General features: G+C 44.5%; 1 protein-coding gene across 6 annotated transcripts in view; it reads right to left on the bottom strand.

Moving 5' to 3' along the window:
• SQOR (sulfide quinone oxidoreductase) overlaps positions 1-18,511 on the bottom strand; it is a 60,864-nt gene that overhangs the window by 11,284 nt on the left and 31,069 nt on the right. For all 6 annotated transcript variants that reach the window (XM_038009947.2, XM_073012141.1, XM_038009948.2 and 3 more), the window contains exons 3-6: positions 16,868-17,038; positions 8,969-9,022; positions 4,803-4,997; positions 2,323-2,532 (exon numbers count right to left, since the gene is read on the bottom strand). In XM_038009947.2, the coding sequence (XP_037865875.1) occupies positions 2,323-2,532; positions 4,803-4,997; positions 8,969-9,022; positions 16,868-17,038 (630 nt within the window). The remainder of the gene's footprint in view (positions 1-2,322; positions 2,533-4,802; positions 4,998-8,968; positions 9,023-16,867; positions 17,039-18,511) is intronic.

Below are 18,511 nucleotides of genomic sequence, written 5' to 3'. Positions count from 1 at the left end.
AAATGTCCCAGATTAAAGGAGGCTAAATAGACCTTACAATTGAATGCAGTACCTGACCATAGCCTGAGTCCTGCACTGGAGGAAAAAATGCTATAAACAGAGTTGGGCCACTCAACTAAACTGGAATACAAACAGTAAGTTAAAAACTTGTATCTGTGCTAAATTTACTGAGTTGATAATTGTACTGCGGTTATGTAAGAGAACACTCCTATTTAGAAAATTAACACTTAAAGTATTTGGGGCTAAAGAGACCTGATGCATGAGATATGTAAATTTCCTTTGGAAAAACTAGATATGGATGGATGGATGGATGGATGGATGGATGGATGGATGGATAGATGGATGGATGACAGAAAGATATAGATAGACAAAGACAAGAAAGAAAGAAAGAAAGAAAGAAAGAAAGAAAGAAAGAAAGAAAGAAAGAAAGAAAGAAAGAAAGCGAGAGAGAGAGAAAGCAAGCAAAAGAAAGAAAGAAAGAAAGAAAGAAAGAAAGAAAGAAAGAAAGAAAGAAAGAAAGAAAGAAAGAAAGAAAGAAAGAAAGAAAAGAGAGAAAGAAAAGAGAGAGAGGAAGGAAGGAAGGAAGGAAGGGAGGGAGGAAATCAAATGATAAAGCTAAAGCAAATGGGGTAAAATTCTATAAGTGAATCTAGGTGAAAGCTACATACAATTTTCTTTGTACTATTTTTATTTTGCAACTTCTCTAAGTGAGATTCATTCTTTCTTTCTTTCTTTCTTTTTTTTTTTTTTTTTGAGATGGAGTCTCACTCTGTCGCCCAGGCTGGAGTGCGGTGGCACAATCTTGGCTCACTGCAGCCTCTGCCTCCTGGGTTCCAGTGATTCTCCTGCCTCAGCCTCCCGGGTAGCTGGGATTACAGGGGCGTGCCACCACACCCAGCTAATTTTTGTATTTTTAGTAGAGATGGGGGCTTCACCATGTTGGCCAGGCTGGTCTCGAACCCCTGACCACAAGTGATCCGCCTGCCTCAGCCTCCCAAAGTGCTAGAATTATAAGCAAGAGCCACAGTGCCTGGCCCGAGATTATTTCCAAACAAAAGTTTTTAAAATTATGACCCTGAATCATCAGTAACATTTCAAGTGATATTTAGTACACTATTTTAAAAAGGAAAGATGTATCAATAAGTTTTAGGAAGAGCAGAGCTAAAAGGCTTAAAATTTGAAGTTTTGAAGTTTCAAAGAAGTCTAGTCTTCAAAATTCCTTTTTATGGAACCCTTCATTTCTTGAAAAATTCTGAATGAATAAAATGTGACTCTGTAACATTTTCTCATTGCCAACAGCTTTTGCCAAAATGATGTAAACAAATATTCTTCCATGCATGCTTCTCCAGATGCTTTTACATCTTGTTCTCAACCTCATAACACCTCCAGAAAGTACTATTCCTGCTTCACAGAAGAAGAAACTCAGACACCAAGACCAACCCCATGCAACAAAGGCCAAATCTTTCCAAGAAGCATGGTAGCTCTGGCCAGATCCTTCAAGGGGAAATATTTTTATATTTTTAAAGATAGCCTCTTCCACAGGTGAAAGACATCCCTGTTGTTCTTTTTTCTTTTTTTCTTTTTTTTTTTTTGAAATGCAGTCTCGCTCTGTTGCCCAGGCTGGAGTGCAACAGCATGATCTCGGCTCACTGCAACCTCCACTTCCTGGCTTCAAGCGATTCTCCTGCCTCAACCTCCCCAGTAGCTGGGACTATAGGCACCCACCATCACGCCCAGCTAATTTTCGTATTTTTAGTAAAAACAGGGTTTCACCATGTTGGCCAGCCTGGTCTCGAACTCCTGACTTCAAGTGATCCACCTGCCTTGGCCTTCCAAAGTGCTGGGATTACAGGCGTGAGCCACCATGCCCAGCCAATCCCTGTTTTCTTGAACTACCCACAGGGTTACTTCCTGCTCACAAGCAGGACTGTTTCTCGCATGCCGCCAATTGAGACAATCACCAGATCTTGCATGCGAGGAAGCCCTCCCTTACCTCTAAGCAGTAACCGAAGTTGTGGAATATTTTTGGCTACTTCAAGTCACTCGATGCCAGGAAAAGTTGAGTCAAAGGAATAGGACAAAAATTCCCTTGGCACCAGTTAAAAACACCTTCTCACCTCCCACTGACACAGCCTCTTACATCTTTCTCTTCCCCACCCATTTTGGCCTACTTTCTTGCCCTATCACTTCCCTAAGATGCTCATTTCACCCGGTCTTCCCCAGCACACAATGATGGCAGACAGGGTGGTGCGAGCCCCCATGTGTCTATGGCACGTTTCAGGAGACAACACTCCAGACTGACAGCTTAGCCTCACCACTCACTGAAATCACTTGGGTCTCTCCAGGTTTGTCCAGGTTCTCAAATACAGCCTCTTGTTTATCGGCTCGGACTTCAATGAGGTTTTGCTTGTAGTTAACAGTGAGGTTCCGCTCCCGGATGATCTCCTGCAGGGCATCTGCATACTTCTTAACCCCAAAAATGGCTCCAAGAGAAGTATTGAAAATGATATTGGCCTTGGATCGCTTCCCTGTCTGAGGAAAAAAAAAAAAAAAAAAAAAAAAAAAACCATTAACACCAAAGCATGACTCCAGCTGCCTTCTTTTTAAAAAAAAATCTAGACAAGAATTAAAACCCTCAGCAGAGACTTGGCTAGTTTTTGCCACCATTATGTCCTGGCAGGGCAATGGGTAGACCAATCCACTGCCTCCTCCTTACGTTCTGCCCATGACATACAACTAAGTATACACTTGAGTTGAGGGCTGAGGTGGGCACTGTTCAGCTGAAGGCCAGAGGTGAAGGTTAGGTCCAGGTCAAGATAGAATAGAGCAGAATGGAATGTTTATTCATATGTTCACCTATTCATTCACACAATAAATATTTAACAAAGTTCTAGAGTTGGCCAGATACTATCCTAGGTGCTGAGGGAACAGCAGTGAGCAAAACTGAGTTCCAGCCAGGCGCAGTGCCTCACACCTGTAATCCTAGCATTTTGGGAGGCCGAGGTGGGCAGATCACCTGAGGTCAGGAGTTCCAGATCAGACTGGCCAACATGGTTCAAGATCAGCCCGTCTCTACTAAAAATACAAAAATTAGCTGGGCGTGGTGGCAGGTGCCTGTAATCTCAGCTACTCAGGAGGCTGAGGCAGGAGAATCACTTGAACCCCGGAAGCAGAGTTTGCAGTGAGCTGAGATCGCACCATTGCACTCCAGCCTGGGTGACAGAGCAAAACTCTGTCTCAAAAAAAAAAACTAAACTAAAAAGCAACAACAACAAAACCTTGATTTCCTACCTTCTTGATATTGTTCAGAGAGGCCAATATTCTCCCAAATGCCGAAGATCTTATGGTACTCGAAAGAGAACTTTCCTCTTAGGTCATCCAAGACTTGGGAGAAAAGAATTACACAAAGGAAGTTTCCAGGACAGAAGAAACAGCTAGTTTCTTATTCTTGCCTTTGCTTGGCTCCTTTCAGGACTTGCTCACCCGGATCTCACCGTTTGAAGAAGTTAGGTAAGTGCCTCAAAAGGTTATGCCAACCCCTTAGGACCCAGGATGAACTTTCTTGGAGTCAGAAATGATTACTGGAACTGTCTTTAATTCCCTACCTCACAGGGCTGTTGCAGTTTAAAGAATTCAGGGGATGGTCTTGCCCAGTCCCAGCCTCCACGCACACATTCAACCACTCCCCAGCCCATTCTTCCCCACCCTTCTTCCTGTCTGTTCCCGTACATGACTATGGGCTGCTTGGAACCCTGCCACGGTCTCAAGCCAAACCACACTTTGATAAACTAAATGTCACACCCCCAGGCAAGAGCAGGCAGGGCAAGAACAGCTTCCCTCACAAGCTTAAGCCAGGTGTACTGGAGCTGCAGACACCTGCTCTTACACAGAGAGCATTTGGAGAATGCTGGGAAAGCCTCTTCCTGCCCAAATATCTCTTTCCATGAAGGTTTAAAGTTACATGAGCACATTTTTTTGCTTTCAAAGTTGGCATTTTGCCTATCATTTTTTTAAATGTATACCCAAAGGACAGAAAATATTCATGAGCTTAAACTTGAGTAGAAGTAGTTGATAGCATTATGGATAACAATGAACAATCTGCAACTCATTGTCTAACTATATGGAAATATTTAAACAATCTCTCCAGTAGATTTTTTTTTTTGAAGACGGAGTTTCGCTTTTGTTGCCCAGGCTGGAGTGCAATGGCCCGATCTTGGCTCACCACAACCTCCACCTCCCTGGTTCAAGCAATTCTCCTGCCTCAGCCTCCCAAGTAGCTGGAATTACAGGCATGTACCACCACACTCAGCTAAGTTTTTTTGTATTTTTAGTAGAGATGGGATTTCTCCATGTTGGTCAGGCTGGTCTTGAACTCCCAACCTCAGGTGATGCACCACCTCGGCATCCCAAAGTGCTGGGATTACAAGTGTGAGCCACCACACCCAGCATCCAGTAGACTTTTACACACATATTTAAAAAGTATGTAACAAAGACTATTTAATATTACATAATACATCTAAATTTTTCATGTACACTATGATTGTAACCCTATTTCAGTATACAGAAAAAAAAGCTAGAAAGCCATGTCAAATTGAAAACTGCAGCTTTATTAAAGCAATTGGATCATGAGTGATTTTCTTCTCTTTTCTATTTTATAAACTTCCAGTTATCTAATTTTGTACATATGTAACAAAAATTTAGAGATAAAAAAGGGATTACGATAGAGATAAAATGGAATTCCTGCAATCAGTGAATGAGCACTGTCTTCCCTGCTCATCTCTGTCCCCGGAAAGGAAGCATACCTTCCTGAAGTAGGCTTCTGATAAATACATGATCTTCTGAGGGGCTCCAGCACACTTCACTGGAGTATTTGGGAAGGTGAAGATGGCATTGCCCTCCTTGAAGTCCTGCAGAGCTTTCCATGTCTTCTCTACAGTCTTAACTGAATAATTCGACCCTATTTTGGGATGAGCAAAACCTTCAGGTAGGCCTTTAATCTGCAAGAAAGTACACAAAAATCATTTTAAACGAAAGTGCCAATGTTCTTAGAGTCCTTGTTCTTTGCCATTTCTACAGCCTTTCAAATATTTCAGTACTATGATTACCCATCAATACCCACACGCCTAGAGCAGGCAGGTGGGTGAGGGTTCCAAGACCAGAGCTGTGGCACCTGTAGTCACCTGTCAAACTGCAGAATGGGCTCAGCTCAGAGGAACCCTCCAACTCCCTGGCCTTGAGAACATAATTTGAATACAACTTTTCCCACCATCAGAGTGAGGACAAGATGCCAGCCAGCCTTCCTTTTAGGAGAACCAGTTGACTTACTGGAAAGGACAATTGGCAGGACCAAGAGCCATTTATATCGTCAAAAATTTAAATCACCCTTTATCAGGTTGTACCAGACCAAACTCTAGGTAAAGGCATGAAGCCAGGTGCCTACAAACATGGACTTTAGGATCCCACATGCCAGTCTGAGTCCTGGCTCTTCCACTTACCAGCATTGTGACCCTGCATAAATTACATAAGACTTCTAAGCCAGTAGGTCTCCGAGTGTGGTGCTCAGACCAGCAGCACAAGCACCACCTGGGAACTTGCTAGAAACGCAGATTATCAGGCCCCACCCTAGACCTACTGAATCAGAAACTCTGGGAGCAAGCCCAGCAATCTATGTTCTAACAGGCCCTCCAGGTGATTCAGATGCACACTCAGGTTTGAGAATCTTAACGTTCACCATCTGTGAAATGGGGATAAGGTATCTGCTTCACAGGGTTGTGGGCAGAAGCAAACGAGGCCATGCATGTAAAGGACACATGCACATGGCAAATATCCTGTAAATGTTAGCTGATTATTGCCAGTAAGATCAACTGGATACCTATTATAAATGTTAGAAGGCTCATAGAGTGCAATGAAGATGTCACAGACTGAATTAGAGACTTAAGCCCCAGTTCTTAGCAAGAACAGGTTCAACTTCAATCATCAAGAAATAGTCATCCAGCCAGGTGCCGTGGCTCACGCCTGTAATCCCAGCACTTTGGGAGGCCGAGGCAGGCGGATCACGAAGTCAGGAGATTGACCCCATCCTGGCTGACACAGTGAAACCCCATCTCTACTAAAAATACAAAAAATTAGCCGGACGTAGTGGCGGGCACCTGTAGTCCCAGCTACTTGGGAGGGTGAGGCAGGAGAATGGCGTGAACTCAGGAGGTGGAGCTTGCAGTGAGCCAAGATGGTGCCACTGCACTCCAGCCTGGGCAACAGAGCAAGACTCCATCTCAAAAAAAAGAAAAAAGAAAAAAAGAAACAGTCATCAAGATGAGCCGGTTCTTCAGAGCCTCCCCAGGCCATTCTCTGGGACACCTCCAAAATCACACCAGACACCCATCCCTGAGGTCTCAAGGAAACAAAGTCCTCTCATCTCCTCAGTGGCCTGGGTTCATTACTTATCCACACTCAATGTTAAAAGCAACTATTTCTTTGTTACTGTTCACCCCGTTCCAGTTAGATAGTAGTGACACTGGCAGTCTCAATAATAATAACTCTATTATAAAATCACCTTGCATGTTAATGTTTTCAAAGTTTCAATCAATGCCAACACTGGATAGTCACTATGTACCTCTGAGGGAGGCAGGGGAATATTATTAGCCCATAGAATAGATGGAGCCCTGCCCAGAATCTTAAAGAACCAGACACCAAGGCCTCTGCCCACCTGCCTGGGGGTCTTCCCACAGGACCGCCATACCTTCTAGTTCCCAAAACAAACCTCATTGTCCAAGAGATAAACAAGCAGTTGATGTCTTATCACCTTCATTATTTTTCCCTAGTTTTAAGAAAGTGTCGTTGATAGAAAAGGTGCCGTAAAGTGGTGACCAAGCTCCTTTCAGGAAAACCTGTGTCAAAAAGGTGGTTTTGACCCCTCATCCAGTCAGAGTTGCTTCCCTGGGAATTCTGAAGCAGAGAGAGCTAGAGAGGAGGGGAGAGAGGAAAAGGGAGAATCGGGGAGAGAGGAAAAGAGAGAATCAGCGAGAGATGAGATGTGACTTCTCCTTTGGCTTCCAGCAACAGGCTATGCACTGGGGAGCTGTGGACTATCCTATCAGAGAGAGTAGACCGGCAGGCAAGATGGCCTGCTGCAGAGACCCTGTGAAGCTGGCCTGAGAAAGAGGCCCAGAGAGATGGACAAAGAGACACTGCCTGAGTCCAACAGAACTCACAGTGGAGATCCAGTCCTGCCAGAGGCCCACCTACATTCCTGCCCTAGTGTTCCAGAAACATCTCAGTATTTTCATCAATGATCTCCAGTTTTTATTTACACCAACCTGAGTAGTTTCCTTGAATTTGCCATCAAAGAGTCCCAAGTAGCACGGCGACCACGGTTAAGTGACTACACTCCCTTAGCCTCAGTTTCCTATCTATTAAGTGAAGATAAAAATGCCTCCCTCAAAGTAGTTGTAAAGAATCAATTTTTGATTCCTGGCTGGGTGCAGTGGCTCATGCCTGTAATCCCTGCACTTTGAGAGGCTGAGGCAGGTAGGTCACTTGAGGCCAGGAGTTTGAGACCAGCCTGACCAACACAGTGAAACCCCATCTCTACTAAAAAAATAAAAATACAAAAATTAGCCAGGCGTGGTGGTGGGCACCTGTAATCCCAGCTACTCTGGAGGCTGAGGCAGGAGAATTGCTTTAACCTGGGAAATGGAAGTTGTAAGTGAGCTGAGATCATGCCACTGCACTCCAGCCTGGGTGACAAAACTCCATCTCAAAATAAAAAAGAAACAACACTTGATTCCTAGCATGGTTCCTGGTATGTAATAGAGATTCCATAATAATAGCTACTTTTAAATATCTCTGTGACTTGGTTTGCTACGAGAGGCTGCTATGAACTCTGAGCACTGGGCTCTGCAGTCCTTCTCACATGACACTGGGACTTTGGAAAAACAGCACCATGGAGATGCATTGCCTTTGCTAGGTCAACACTGTGGGGGCTTTTTTTGGAAGGTATGCCCCTTTTGAAAGTAGTTGTAATAGGCACCTTTCTCCATATCGTCTACTTCATAACTTGCCTGTCATTCTAACAGACTCATGGCCCATTGCACCATGACTCGAAGCCATCTTACAACATACACAACAACTTGTAGCTTCTCTGAACTTTCCCACAACACATCCCAAGACATTTTCACTACCCTTCCTCTGGACATGTCACAGTTCAGGTTTCTTTACATAGAAGCACACTTCAAAGATGCTTACTGGGCCAACTTGGATGAAGCCCTTGCCCAGGTCACATTCCTGAAGCTTGTTACCCAGTTAACACAGATGTTTCCTGTACTCCAACTATTTACCCGTGGTCCCCAACAAGCTTCTGGAAATGATAGTATTTACCGATTTACTCTGCTATGTTTTAGAAAAATAAGCTTGAATCTCACAACTTTCAGATAGCATCTGGCTCCCCAGCTCACTGCGAAGGGAGCTCTGAGGAACTTCTGGGTGGCATTTCCATTGCAGCGGTTACTTCACACTAAAACCCTGGCATCTACACGACAAAACCCAGATGGCCCTCCAGCAACTGATGAGCTAACTGCTGGTGTTCCACCCCTTAAAGTCTGTTTTAAAATTTATCATCTAAACCCTCCTTCCAAAGTGGAATTTAATCTTCAATACAGCCAATTCAGTCCCACATAGAAAGACAGGTTTCTTACAAATGTAGAAAGAAAACTGCTGTTTTGCAAGAATTATCATTAAGGCATGAGCACGCTGAACTCTAATTAAAGCTTAAAGCTAGAACATATTATTATCGACAGAAACTTAGGGAAGACTTCCTTGAAACTATAAAACGACTGCCAAGAAATAAAACCAGAAGAGATTTTCTTAGAACCCCTTTCTTGTCAAAATGAATACAATAAAGCAACTAAATGCAGCATTTGCTCTTGGCATAGATAAGCCAGCATAACACAGAAACAGTTTCACACGGTACCTTCTCATAGTGCAGCTGGATTCCGAGAGCAATAATAAGATATCGGTAGGAGATCTGCAACACAAAAAGACATTATTTTAGACCAGGACCCAAGAAGCAGCAGCTCAAGGACTGACTCAGGCCCCAGATGTGGTTCCGTGTGGTCTGAGGGAGGCAGAGAAATATTACTAACCTATAGAACAGATGAGAAAACCAAAGCAGAACCAGGTTGGGAGTCCTGCCCAGGTTCCCATTTTTTAATCTGAATGTCCTGGGGCTGGGGGAGGTGGGCAGACAGGCCGGGAGGGATGCACGTCCACTCCCATCATGCCCTCTGCCATCTATGCCTCATACCTCACTGCTTCACAAGTGTTCTGTAAGCTGCCTAGATCCAGAAAGCTTGAGACAGCTATGTGTCTACACAGTGAGAGGCCACAATTATTTGTAGAGTGCTTGCATTAACACTTTTTCATATTGAGAGATAAGAGAAGGCCTTCCTAATCTTAAAAGACAATCCACTGTCTAAAATCTATGGGGCAGGCCAGGCACAGTGGCTCACACCTGTAATCCCAGCACCTTGGGAGGCCGAGGCAGGTGGATCACTTGAGCTCAGGAGTTGGAGACCAGCCTGGGCAACATGGCAAAACCCTGTCTCTGCAAAAAAATACAAAAACTACCCAGGTGTGGTGGCATGCACCTGTAGTCTACAGGGGGGGTGAGGTGAGAGAATCGCTTGAGCCTGGGAGGTGGAGGTTGCAGTGAGAAGAGATCACACCACTGCACTCTAGCCTCAGTGACAGAGTGAGATCCTGTCTCAAATACACATATAAATACATTATATATTAAAAAACTAAAATCTATTGGGTAATATGTGAATCCCAAGCAAGTCTGACCTGTCATGTGGATTGGACCAATATTGTAATCGGGAGATTGCTCTTTTGAAGGTCATTGAAAGGCTATGACATAGTTCACCTGATCTTATTTAATGACCTGAATGGGGTGAAAAATGTCCCTTCTTCAAATGTGAGTATTGTATCCATAAGTAGCATGATGGAAATCTGGACTTAGGACAAAGAGGAAGACAAGTTTAGGCCAAAAAGTGTAAGCAAAGTAGCCGTAAAGTACAAGAACTTGCCTAGAAAACTGGAGTTGGAGAATGATTGCAAAGAGACTCAGGAGCCCAGAAAGAAGAAACAGGTGGTGATTACTATGATCCTGTACTAAATGGTGGAGCAGAGCAAGCAACCTGAGCGAATCGTAGTTGGAGAGAGAGGACTCCAAGACCTGAGGGTGCTTGGCTCTGGCTGAGGAGCCAATGGAAGCAACATGCAGAATAGGTCCCGCCCTGGCACCCGGGAGCTTCAGCCCCAGGGGCACCTCCGCAGCAGGCTTTCCCATTATGACATGATCACCCTCACCACTGGCCCCTCCCAGGAGTTCCCCAGCACAGTGTGCATGAGGCTTCCTAGCACGTGTTCTCCCCACACGATGACCACTCCTGGAGGATAAAAGTTACGTCTTATTCCTTATATTCCTAGAATCTAGTACAGTCACTAAAGTGAGGAACTCTGTAATGTTTGTTGGGTGAATGGATAGATGAATGATTTCAGTTGCTTGTGAAAAATACAATTTCCCTAAGTGGATACATAATATAAGCATTTTCTTTTTTTTTTTTTTTTTTTTTTTTTTGAGACGGAGTCTTGCTCTGTCGCCCAGGCTGGAGTGCAGTGGCCAGATCTCAGCTCACTGCAAGCTCCGCCTCCCGGGTTTACGCCATTCTCCTGCCTCAGCCTCCCAAGTAGCTGGGACTACAGGCGCCTGCCACCTCGCCCAGCTAGTTTTTTTTTTGTATTTTGTAGTAGAGACGGGGTTTCACCGTGTTAGCCAGGATGGTCTCGATCTCCTGACCTCGTGATCCGCCCGTCTCAGCCTCCCAAAGTGCTGGGATTACAGGCTTGAGCCACCGCGCCCGGCTAAGCATTTTCATCTGTATGTTTTCCCTATCCATAGAAAGATGATGTCTCGGCCAGGCACAGTGGCTCATGCCTGTAATCCCAGCATTTTGGGAGGCCGAGGTGGGTGGATCACGAGGTCAGGAGTTCGAGACCAGCCTGACCAACACAGTGAAACCCCGTCTCTACTAAAAGTACAAAAAATTAGCTGGGCATGGTGGCGGGCGCCTGTAATCCCAGTTACTCGGGAGGCTGAGGCAGAAGTTTGCTTGAATCCAGGAGGTGGAGGTCACAGCGAGCCAAGATCGCGCCACTGCACTCCAGCGTGGGCGACAGTGTGAGACTCTATCTCAAAAAAAAAAGAAAAGAAAAAAGAAAGAAAGATGATGTCTTGAAATTCCATCTTCTGCAGGAAAGGGCACTGGGCCCGTTAAGTGGCTGGCCAAACCGTGTTGAGCAATCCGGGCACGTTAGGTGAGAGCTAGCACGGCGTCTGGCAGTGATGATCTACAGGTGAAACACATGACCACTGCCAACAGAGGAGCTTTTGGTTTGTGCAGGCCACCACCAAGCATAATGCAACATAATATTGATTAAGCTCTGTTTTATTCGAGCATAATATTCGTTATTTCTAAGGACTAAAACCACGCCAGCTTAAGATTATGGGGAAAACAATCATTAAGAGAGAATAAACCCTCCATAGCAACAGAGCAAGAAGAAAACCTCAAGCCTTTGAAATGAGTTCAAGTTTTCAGGTTAGATGACCTAAACCCTCAGGAACAGCAAAAGATTATAGATAAGACTTTAGAACAGTTACGCACAACAGTGTAGACCCTGCCAGAAGGCTGAATATCTGCAAGTATTCTCACATTACACAGGGGTCAGACGAGGTCAATTCTGACATGAACGCCTTAGTAAATAGGCTATTAATCCTTTGCAAAAGTCTAGGCTCAACTACTAAATAGACATTTCATAGTACGTTTTTAAAAGATTAGCTGGGCATGGTAGTGTGCGCCTGTAAGTCCCAGCTTCTCGGGAGGCTGAGGCAGATCGTTTGAGCCCAAGAGTTCAAGTAACTTGAGCTGTGATCTCACCACTGCACTCCAGCCTGAGCAACAGAGCAAGGCTGAAGGGAGGGGAGGAGAGGGGAGGGAAGGGGAGGGGAGGGAGAAAGAGGGAGGAAGGAGACAAAGAGAGGAAGGAAGGGAAGGAGAAAGGAAGGAAGGGAAGGAGAAAGAAAGGAAGGAAGGAGGAAGGAAGGAAGGAAAGGAGGGAGGGAGGGAGGGAGGGAGGAGAAGGAAGAAAGAGGGGGAGGGGAGGAGAGGGGAGAGGAGAGGAGAGGAGGAGAGGAGGAGAGGAGAGGAAAATGAGCACCAACATAGGTTCACAGATGATAAGCCTGCTGCTTTCAATCAGCAATCCAGAACTGCTGGCATATAGTACTCAGTAAATAAATCCTTTTCCTTTTCATGTATTCTTTTAAAAATAACAGCAACAGTTATCGAGCATTTGCTCTGTGCAAGGTGCTGTTCTAAGTGCTTCATATGGTTTCATTCACTTAACACTCACAACTTCATAAGGTATCTAAGTACTATTATTATTATTATTTTACAAATGAAGAAACAGACACAATTTGCTCACAAATATTTACTGAGCACCTTCTATGTTCCAGATACTGTGCTAGGTCCTGGGCATAAAACAATGGACAAGAAAAATACACGTCCTGCCCCTCAGGAACTCCATCTAGTTCGTGAGATGGGCATTACCAGATAATGACACAAATAATTACTAAATCACAGAATGCTGTGATAGCACATCATGGGGTAACCTGACCTAGTCTGGAAAGTCAAGGAAGCCTTGCCTGAAGGAGTCATATTGAAGCTAAAGATGAGTAGGAGATAACTAGGGATAGAGGTGGAAACAGCATGTGCAAATGTCCTGGGGTAAGAAAAAGGCTGAGGCATTTGAGGAAATAAGAGGCCAGTATGGCAGGAGTAGGAACACGGGGAGAATAGAACCAGGTTAAGCCTGGAGAAGGAGTAAGGGCCAGTCTACATGGGGCCTTGAGATGTGTTTCAGACAAACACACCCCTGGAACAGGGAAGAGTCAGAGGCACACTGAGTCTGGGTTTCAGCAGTGCCTTCAGCTCAGTCTTTCACCAATAAGGTGTAAAAGTATAAATTAAGAATGGAATGGGCCGGGCACAGTGGCTCATGCCTGTAATCCCAACACTTTGGGAGGCCGATATGGGCAGATCATCTGAGGTCAGGAGTTCGAGACCAGCCTGGCCAACATGGCGAAACCCTGTCTCTACTGAAAACACCAAAATTAGCTGGGCGTGGTGGCACATGCCTGTAATCCCAGCTACTCGGGAGGCTGGGGCAGGAGAATCACTTGAACCCTGGAGGCAGAGGTTGCAGTGAGCCAAGATCACAGCACTGCACCCCAGCCTGGGCAACAGAGTGAGACTCCGTCTTAAAAAAAAAAAAAAAACAAAACAGAATGGAATGATTTGGTCAATTGAATAATATTTGCTAAAGAATATTGACTAATTTTATGCAATCTAAAAAAGGTCTCTAGTGACATGTTACAGAACTAAAACCTTGAACTTATATGAAACCACCTGTGAATAACAGGAAAAATTGCTAATGGAGTGCCAGAGTCATAAATTCAAAAGACCCAGATGGGTTGGGAGGATGAACTAAAACCAGCAGGATGATTTCTCACATGAGATGTCAAGTGTATTTCTGATTTCTGGATATGAAGTAGTTTTGCTTCATAACATATTGGAAGAAAGTCCCACTACAGAGCACCAACTTCTCTAGCTCTAAAACAAGACACTACAGCTTTCCTAAGTGTCTAACCTTAGGAGTAATAGGTAGGACTCAGCAGTGAGAACACCTACTAGTGCCTGTCATTCCCAAGAGATGAGTAAAGTACATGCTCCTTGAGATGAGCATGAACCCAACCACAGAGGGCTCCGAACTGTAGCTTGAAGGGGTCCGAACAATGAGGCAGGCCCTGCTGTACCAAAGAGATGCTGTGTGTGATATGAGAGAGGTCTCCTGGCCCTGTATGCAGAAGGCTGGCAAGGTAAAAGAGCCACCAAGCTCAACCTTGTGAATTGAGAACAATCTTGACTGTAATTCAGTCTGGTCTTCTGGAGACATTGAGAAAAATTAAAAAGTTCTGAACTATTAACAGGGCAAAAGCCATATATAAAATTTTTAATTAAAATAAATATATATGCATATAAGTATTTGCTTATATATATTCATTCCTGCCTTTAGGTAAAATCAGTAACAACTGTACTTTTTCTGGATGGGGAAAGCCTGACTCGATTGTGGGTCGTATGAAAAGGGCCCAGAAATTTGCACCGACCTCAAGCCCAGCATGAATCAGCACCATGGTAACTGTCACAAAAAAGGTAAATGCTAACTTAGGCAGCATGAGCTCCTGGGAGAGAATGGCTCCACTCTATTCCGGACTGTTCTAGAAAGTTGCCTTCTCTTCCAGGCACCTCTTTCATGGGGCACTAACAAGCCAGATGGTTTTTAAAGCAGAATAAAGAGGGGGCTGGGGGGACTGGAAACCATGAAATGTGAGGAAGAATTGAGGGACATGAGGACAGGGGGGACACATCTACCTAAAGAGAAAATTTATATAAAACGTAAGAGCCATCTTCAAATAGCTGAAGGGTTTCTCCACAGAAAAGGGAGAAGACATTCTTCTCTCATACACAACAGGACAAAACAAGCAATAAAAGTATTAAGAAAGGTATTAAGTGTATTAAAAGCAATAACATCCTGGGTGTCCAAGAAAGAATACAAAAACGGTTACAGGAAGGTGGATTCTGGCTCAGTAAAGACAGAACTTTCATATAACCCACCTGTCTAAAAAATGAAGAGTTAACTTATCAGAGAACTCCTTGGCCATGGACTATGTAAATACTAACCTATTTTAAATTCAATCCCCCACCTCCATGTGCCCCAATACCAATTAGCTCCAAATCAGCTCTATTTTTCCCATGAATAACCACCATATTCTAACATAGTATATAAGTCTATTATTGATTGTATGTTCTCACTGACTAGAATATAATATCCAGTTCAGTAAGAATTTTTGTCTGTTTTTATTCACTCATGTATCCTTAATACCTAAAACTGCACCTGGCTTATAGTAGATGCTTAATAAATATTTGTAGAATGAATGAATGAATGGAGGCCAGAAAGCCAAGGATCATAAATGCTATATGGCAGGTACTCTTTTTTTTTCTTTTTGTGTGTGTGTGTGTTTTTTTTTTTTTTTTTTTTTTTTTTTTTTGGAGACAGCTCTGTCACTCAAGATGGAGTGCAGTGGCGCAATCACGGCTCACCACAGCCTTGAACTCCTGGGCTCAAGTGATCCTCCCACCTTAGCCTCGCAAGTAGCTGGAAACACAGGCACACACCACCACACCTAGCTAATTTCTTAAATTTTTTTTTTTTTGGTAGTGACAGGGTCTCACTATGTTGCCCAGGCTGGCCTCAACCTCGTGGGCTCAAGTGATCTTCCTACCTCAGCCTCCCAAAGTGTTGGGATTACAGGTGAACCATCATGCTCGGCCAAAGTAGGTTCTCTTGATCAGGGTCCAGGGAAAAGCTACAGAAAGTCTCTGAACTCCCTAAAAGCAAATGCAAAATCTGGTACATAGGTGCATTTTTCTAGACAGGGATTTCTTCTGGTATCCAGAAAGATCCATCACCTAAAAAAGGCTTAAGAATGCCTCAGCAGGCCGGGTGCGATGGCTCACCCCTATAATCCCAACATTTTGGGAGACTGAGGCAGATGTATCACTTGAGGTCAGGAGTTCAAGCCAGCCTGGCCAACATGGTAAAACCCCATCTCTAGCAAAAAGTACCAAAATTATCTGGGCATGGTGACACAAGCCTGTAATCCCAGCTACAGGGGAGGCAGAGGTGGGAGAATCACTTGAACCCAGGAGGTGGAGGTTGCAATGAGCCAAGATTGTGCCACTGCACACCAGCTTGGGCGAAAAAGTGAGACCCTGTCTCAAAAAAAAAAAGAATGCCTCAGTAGATGAATCTCTGTTGGAGGGAAGGGTTGGACTTGAAAACATTTTAGGATCCTCACCAACTCTGATTCTACAATTCCATGAAAATGCTGGAGTCTCCAGTTGAAGGGGGAAGAGGCAGAGGATTAAGACCAATAACACTCTGGGAGCCCCAAAACCACAGGAACCTGGAACAGGTCAGAGCACGGTGGCTGCACTGCCTGCCCCTGTCCTGGGCTCAGCAGCAGGTCGGGGAAAGAAAGCTACAGATGGCTTCTGAGCAGCCCTTCCACCATCCTGCTCTTATCACCTCAGTTAAACATGGGGCAGCCACTGCTGAAAAGCTTTGACCCCTGAGTGGTGAGGGTGGGTGACTTCTAAAAGGTGCTGAGCAGTTATGAGCCTCAAGCTGCAGCAACAATTCTCCTTAGCGCTGGAATGAACCTCAGAGTCACAGGATTCCCCTACAGCTCTGGCAGAGCGCCCCCTAGGGTGGCTGGATGGATACTTTCCAGTATCCTATTGCTCTGGGAGGCTAGGCGTCAGGTAGAAAATCTGATTGCTTCAGAAAAAGAGAAAGAGGAAGGTGCTTGCTATTTTAACATGTAGCAACATATAAACAAATGGTTTGATAAACATTCAGGTGCAAGATACTATACTAAGCAATAGGGTGCACGGTGGGTGTTCAACAAATACTTACCTTAGTTGTTTATTAACACAATATCACTCAGTCCTTCCGTCTATCCTCCACTTACCATATGCCCTGCCATCTTGTGCAGTATTCAACACACATACGTTCATGCACACTCATGCATATATACTGCTCTTTCAACACACAGCTATCCAGTTTAAGATGGTTGCGTATTAATATAAGCCATCAGATTAACAAAAAATCCAAAGGCCCCAGTGGTTACCTGCTCGTCGTTGTCTGTGTGAATGCAGTTCTTGTCTGGGTTCAGCTCAATCACTCTAGCTTTGATCCATTCCACACCAGACGGAATCACACTCGCCATGGGACGACCCGATGAGGATAATTGTTTGGCACCAGCACCCACCAGTGTCCAGATTGGCTGGTAGAAATGTCTCTGAGAAACAAAGTATTTGAAGATTTATTGCAATTTGACACTGATCAAAAGGGGTCATAGCTAACAGTATGAGCTAGATTCCCTCAGTTACTCCCTCCTGACTCTTAGAGCATCATATGGAAAGGTCTCCACAAAGTTAGCTCCCTCTATTAGGCGTCTCCTATTATGGTAAGTTCTGAAGGACAGTCACTCAACACAAGAATTCTTCCAAGATCATCGAAAAAGCTATAAACTATCTTTAATGACCACTGCATTATTTATTGCTGAAAGTTGATTTGGTGTTTAATATGTACATGTTATATACACATACATATCTAAACACATATTATAGATACTTCATGTGAACAAATATTTTAAAAATTAAGCCCAGCAGCCTAAATATGGTCCCTCAGGAGCATGTGGAGACAGTGGTAAGTCTGGAAAGTTTACAGCCACTTCCAGGGGTCCTCTAAACTTCTTTCACTTTCAACTGTGTTTCCCAAGCCCAGTGAGGGCTGTGTTTCCTGATCAGCCTTTCTTCTACTTTCTCAGACCCTCAGAGACTTTACACCCAAAGACAGTAAGTACCAGATCCTACTCCACAATGCAATGCATGCCCAAACTTTCACTATCTTCTGGAGTTTTCTTGCTTAAGATGTTCCATTCTTTTTTTTTTAAGACAGTCTCACCCAATCACCCAGGCTAGAGTACAGTGGCATGATCTCGGCTCACTGCAACCTCCACCTCCTGGGTTCAGGTGATGCTTCTGCCTCAGCCTTCTGAGTAGCTGGGACTACAGGCATGTGCCACCATACCTCGCTAATTTTTGCATTTTTAGTAGAGATGGGGTTTCACCAGGTTGCCTAGGCTGGTCTTGAACTCCTGACCTCAGGTGATCTGCCTGCCTCAGCCTCCCAAAGTGCTGCGATTACAGGATGAACCACTGTGCCTGGCAACAGATAGTCCATTCTTGCTCTAAGTTAGTTGTGAAAGTTCTGGACATAGGGGCAAAGGGCAGATTTGTACAATGGCCTCTAAGAATTCCAATCCACTTAGAGTAGACTGCGGACCAAGAGCTCTCAATATTGCCAAAATGCCTCAAAGTGGCGGGCCAGCACTGCCAAAACCCACAGAGAGGTGAAGAGGACACCAGGAACGACTCTGCAGTCTCCCTACAACCAATAATGTGATCCAAGAGGAGGAAGACAGTGGTCTCCATTTAAGAGAGCTCATCAATGGCCAGTCCATCTTGAACAGTAAGAGGAGCAAAAATACAAGCTCAGATTTTATTTTCAGACTATGAACATCAGCCCCAGCTATCACTAAACCAGACTCAGCAGGCAAAGTACCAAGCCTGGGGCTCTGGCAGCTCCTTCCAGAAATTCCTGCCCTGTACTTCCTCACAGGGCAAGACAAACTGGATTCTGGCCACCTGAATTGTGCCCAGGTCCCAGAAGAGCCAGTCTCCTTACAAAGAGAAGCCCGACTGGGAGA

This window comes from Chlorocebus sabaeus, chromosome 26 (genome assembly GCF_047675955.1).
Source record: "Chlorocebus sabaeus isolate Y175 chromosome 26, mChlSab1.0.hap1, whole genome shotgun sequence".
In the NCBI taxonomy this organism is placed as follows: domain Eukaryota; kingdom Metazoa; phylum Chordata; class Mammalia; order Primates; family Cercopithecidae; genus Chlorocebus; species Chlorocebus sabaeus.
This window is presented reverse-complemented; position numbering and strand designations above follow the sequence as displayed.